The sequence below is a fragment of the Oculina patagonica genome, unplaced genomic scaffold (assembly GCF_052425735.1).
Source record: "Oculina patagonica isolate OP01 unplaced genomic scaffold, crgOcupat unplaced1324, whole genome shotgun sequence".
Taxonomy (NCBI): Eukaryota; Metazoa; Cnidaria; class Anthozoa; order Scleractinia; family Oculinidae; genus Oculina; species Oculina patagonica.
In genome coordinates this window covers 99-5,329 of record NW_027557328.1, presented here as the reverse complement: position 1 = coordinate 5,329, position 5,231 = coordinate 99, and the positions used below count along the sequence as shown (strand labels likewise).

The following is a 5,231-nucleotide window of genomic DNA, read 5'->3' as shown; positions in this document are numbered from 1 at the left end:
TTTTGGCAGCCAGCTCCTAGATGGAGACCGCTACCATGGCTGGCAAAACCTGGCAACCCAGCCACGAGCCCCCAGGTGGAAGGAGAGACAGTCCCTGTCACACCAATTAAACAGTGGAAAGGTAGGGGGGCCTTGAAGACGGGCTCCCACACAAAATAACGCTCCCTGTAAACGCTATCACTGTTAGTAATGGCTTCCAACACATCTCGACCTGGCCACATGGAGCCCTGGCGCATGGGCATATCAAAAACACTGCTGACTGCCAAGGGAACCTTGGCGCTCTTTGTTGTTAACTCCATAAAATTACATTGTTGTTAACTCTGTTAACTTGCATTTAACTGCATTAACAAAGAGCCTTGAGCACTACTTCCATTATAGGCTACCCCTTAGCATTATTTTTATCAGGTTGCCCTGTTTATTCACTGGTGCATGCCATGTTTTCAAGAATACTCCTAGACAGACCAAGAGAGGGCTACTGTGAAGGTAAAGCATCTTACTCAATAGCTGTGCAATACAAAGATGCAGACCAGTGATCAAACCTAGAATCCAACGCAATAATTATTCATCAAGGTACGTGTACAGTAGATTGGTGACACATAATCAGTAAATTAGCAACATTTTATTTACATATTTTTTACCTTCTTTTGAAGTGCCATGTATTCATCAGCAGATACAGATGGCCCTGTAGACGCCTTTCTTTGGCTTGATAACACAGGAGAGGCAGCAGCAGCAGGGGACTTGCTAGGGGGACTGTCTAATGCAGGCTCTGGAACAGTAGCTGTACTGGTTTTTGGTGTCGCAGACTTGGAGGAAGGAGGGGAGGGTTTACTGCCGGCATTCTCCAAAGAACCTCTTGATCCAAAAGACTGAAAAATAGAGAGGTTATTTTATATATATGCACACCTTTCAAATAGCAAGTTTCAGTATAACAGGAGTGGTATGTGTTGCCACAGTCATGTACATAATTATGCTTGTCACTAGACTGTTTACAGCCTCTTGATTTTTCAAAGCAAAAAAGCAAATGAAGCGAGCGCGAAGCGCGAGCACGCGGGGGGAGGGGGGCGGGAAGCGAGCGAAGGAAAAATAGAGAGGCTGTAGACATCTTTGAATAAAAGTGGAAGTATTAGACTCCTCCCCTTGTCATCGCCTTGTAATTTACAACTCCGCCTCTTGACATTTCAATTAAATCGGACCAATAAAATTTGAGGCGGTAACCACTGAAAGTGCTTGTTTAATTGACTTCAAGTGTCAGTTTACAAAACAACTTGTGAGTGTTTATTTCGATGTTTGCGTCTGAGACGCATTCTCCAACCACCAAAAAACCTGCAAAAAGAGGCAGAAAGCCAAAATCAAGCTTCTCTCCGATTTTTGTCGAATATGCGGGTGCTCATTCGCGATTCACTTGGGGAACTTCGGCAAGACATCGTACATCTCTACGGAAAATTTATTTTTTGAGCCAAAACGCGAGCTAGGTGTTTTACGGCGAAGGTTGGCAGATGTCTTGGTCGATTTGGGAATTGCAGTGCAAGAAGACGAATTTTGTTCTAGTAGAGTGTGTTCATCTTGTGCATCTAAAGCTGCAGCAAACAATGTTGAATTAATAAAGAAATCTCTAGCGCGACCGATAGATGGCGTAGAATCTCCTACAAGGCAAGTTGACCGTGACCAGCAATTCAAAAGAATATCACGTTCGCCTCACACGTCTTAGGCCAGGCAAAAGTTATGCCAGCCAAGTGATTCGCCAAAAGTTATGCCACAAAAGTTATGCTGGCCAAGTGATTCAATTTGATCATTCATGATTCTTTTTAGCGGCGAAACAACAAGAACAACAACATTCTCATCTTCTTGCATTTGTTTCGCCGTAGCACAGTCGGTAAAATTCCAACTACCTCCTTCGAACAAAGAAGGTGGCGAACAGTCTCTTTCTGCTCGTCTTTGAGCGACGAAACGTTTGGAAATTTGTCCAACGACCGCTCCAATAATCGATCCATCGCAAATCACAGCATGTCAATAGTGATGACAACTCGAGCAACCGCAAGACGCCGCCTGCAGGCAATCATGATCGGCCGTTTTCAAGGTGATGACACTTTTGCGCCTTTCAACCAATGGAAATTTTCCGTTTCTGGAGAAACGGGAAATTCAAAATTTCCAAAGATGTCTACAGCCCCTCTATTTTTTTCGCTACCCGCCCCCACCCCCTTGCTTCTTCCGTTTTGCGCTGGCGTCCAGTTCTCTCGCCGTTCTCACCGCGCGCTCATCGATCGAAAAAACACGAAAAAATAGAGGGCTGTGGACAGCCTAGCTTGTTACCTGTACATATGCCTCTTCATGCACACATGTTTGTTTTTTTCAGGGAAAAAATGCAAATTAAAATATTTAGAGTAGTGACTTGAATCAAAAATGGGTTGTGGCATGGATACTAAAATATAGCTATGATTTGTCGTGGTTTAAATTTTAATACCCTTGGTACAATTTGATATTTTCCTTTGCTCTGGTGTATGGTAACATATGATAATAAATATAATTTAACTTGTAAAGGATAAACCTCAACTTTAACAAGGGTAAAAATTAATTGAATCATAACAGATGTACATTTGGAGAGTATTGAAATTGTTGACAGGTCATTGGTGTGGTGACAAAGACTAATTCTTGAAGCTTGGCGAGATTCCGTGCGAGATAGGAACGCTACATATAAACGAACACATAGCGCTACCAAACCTATACAATGACATTAAGATTTTTTTTTGAGTCATTAACAATACTCTTGAGACTATTGTTACACTTAGAAAGTTCCTTCAAGATTTACTTTCATCACACATTGTGTACATATACTAGGCTGGATGCTTAGATAAATATTTACCGGTAGATATATATTTATAGTTAGATATTTGCATTTTTATCTTTGCTGAAGAAGGCAATAGTAGTGGCCAAAACGTCCAGAACAATATATTTTTAGCCAGTGTCAACCTTTTTATAATTCTTTTTACCAAATTTTTTTTACATGTAATGTAACATTATGCAACATTGATGAAAGTAACAAAATGAACTCATACCCTCTCTTTTCTCATTGATGCTGGCAGTGGAATGGAGGTGCCTCCACCAAGACTACTGCGTGTTGACGTATTCCGAGATGGCGATGGAGAAGTTGGCGCATCTTCAAGCTTTGCAATTTGAGACTGACGCACAAAGATTCCATGGTTCTCTGCACACTTGAAATATTCTTTACCCTGAACTAAAATGATTCAAAAGACAGAAGTTTAAAACAGTTTCACATACTTAACAGTCAAATACATCTATATTAATATTTATCATTATGATCATAAATATAATAATTAATATCTCTTACATGTAACATGCACAAATACAAAATCAGTGAACAGATGAAATTGAACACTTGCCTACTCATAAAGGCATGTCTAAATCTTTTTGCGAAGTAGACATAACACATTTTTTGGTGCAGTTCTGAAAGCCTTTGCACTGACGGTAAGCACTGTAAAAAGTAATTTCCTTGACCTTTCCTGTACAAACCAGGGAGATGGTAGAAGAAGGGCACTCAAACAAAGTAAAACTCTCAAACTATTTATTTTAGAGATAATAATTATGTGATAGACCAGTTTGCAGCCAGACAACAAAAAGCCAAATCTTCTTGCCCAGCCACTTCTGATAGCATAATGAATTGATCCCCTTTACACATCAATCAATTTACAACTACTTTGGACTGAGATTATTGAAAATTTGTGCTCAGAATTACGAAAATGGCACTTTTGAAGACCTAAAAATTCAAAATTTGGGGGGAGCATGCTTCCAGCCCCACATAGCTTAGGAATAATATTGTCACAATCCAACTTCTTTTCAAATTTTGCCACCTGCTTAAAATGTCAGGAACATTCCTGCTCACAGCAAAATAGCACACTTCTGTTTTTTATTGATTTTTGCCATTTTTGCTGATTTACACTACATTAATATTTTACTTTAAAAATCTTCAGTTTTTCAGTTCATACAGGTTGATAGATCTGCTTTGAAAAATGCTTTATCTTACTATTAATAACTTATCTCTAAAAATAAACAGAACTTGATTATCAACTGTCCAAATCTATTGTCAAGTTTCACAAATCACTTACCGTATTTTCTCGATTAAACGCCGGGCCCCGAATAAACGCCGGGTCTCCAAGTTGTATTTGAAAATCAACCCCTTAGACAATTATTAAAGGTTAAATATGCTTTAAAAATAATGTCTAATTATATAGCTGTCAAAAATAATGAATAACAATCATTTCTTAGAAACATAGGGCTTGAAAAAACTCCTGAATTCAAATAAACGCCGGCCCTATAGGGCCAAGTTTGAAATAAACGCCGGGGGCGTTTAATCGAGAAAATACGGTACTCTTAAATTAACTGATTTGATCGCCATCGAAGAAAGATATTCATATATTATTTCAGATTATTTTAAGCTTATTGATTAGCTTTCAGTCAATTTCCACTGATTGAATTTCTGCTTATTGAATCTTAGTACTAGGGATTATGAAAACAAATACTGTTTCATCGCATACCTGTTCCATCATTTTTCCCCTTTGGTTCATCCAGAATAACTCCAATCCATTTCCCAGATGCAAACATGGTCGCTCCAACATAAGCCACAGTTCCCACAAGTCCTTTACCAACAACTTCCACTCTCATTCCAGTTTTTGCGTTGGGCCCCGACATTTTGCTCTCGATTAAAGATGTAACAGTATACAATTTTTTTCTCATAAAAAAAGAAGAAGCTTTTCGATAAACAGAAGGAACTATTTAGAGACGAAATATACTACATTTCTTTCTTCGAGCACTCCTTCCCAAAATGGCGGGCCCGGCAAATACGCATGCTCAGATTCCAATGTTTGTTTTCGTGCCCAGGCCATTTTTTTTATCGAGGCGCGCGTACACGCGCGCTGGAGCGCGAAATAATTCCTCGAGGATTTCCACGCGACCATTCTCGCGCGAAATATTTTTTTGCCTTGTTCCCGAAAATCAAAGAGGATTGATGAAACTGCTTTTAACCCTCAAAGAAGCTGGGAAACCTGATATGAATAAAAGATAGAAAAAAATAATATTTTCAATACGTTCGTTTATTCTGTCCCTGCATGTTCATTCATATTGCTGCATTGTGGTCAGTTTGAAGTGAATGGAAGGAAGTAAAACACTCTCAGGCAAAAACGCTATCGCCTTAAATTATATTTCAGCTTATTTCGGTT

At 39.3% G+C, this 5,231-nt stretch overlaps 1 protein-coding gene across 1 annotated transcript; it reads right to left on the bottom strand.

The window, feature by feature from the left end:
• Window positions 1-443: 443 nt before the first annotated feature.
• On the bottom strand, window positions 444-4,999 carry LOC144639808 (CAP-Gly domain-containing linker protein 1-like). Its single transcript, XM_078499095.1, has 3 exons — window positions 4,551-4,999; window positions 3,054-3,232; window positions 444-866 (listed from the first exon to the last, which is right to left on the bottom strand). Exons 1-3 carry the CDS (start codon window positions 4,747-4,749, stop codon window positions 624-626), a joined length of 621 nt encoding a protein of 206 aa, XP_078355221.1. The 5' UTR covers window positions 4,750-4,999; the 3' UTR covers window positions 444-623.
• Between the last annotated feature and the right edge of the window lie 232 nt (window positions 5,000-5,231).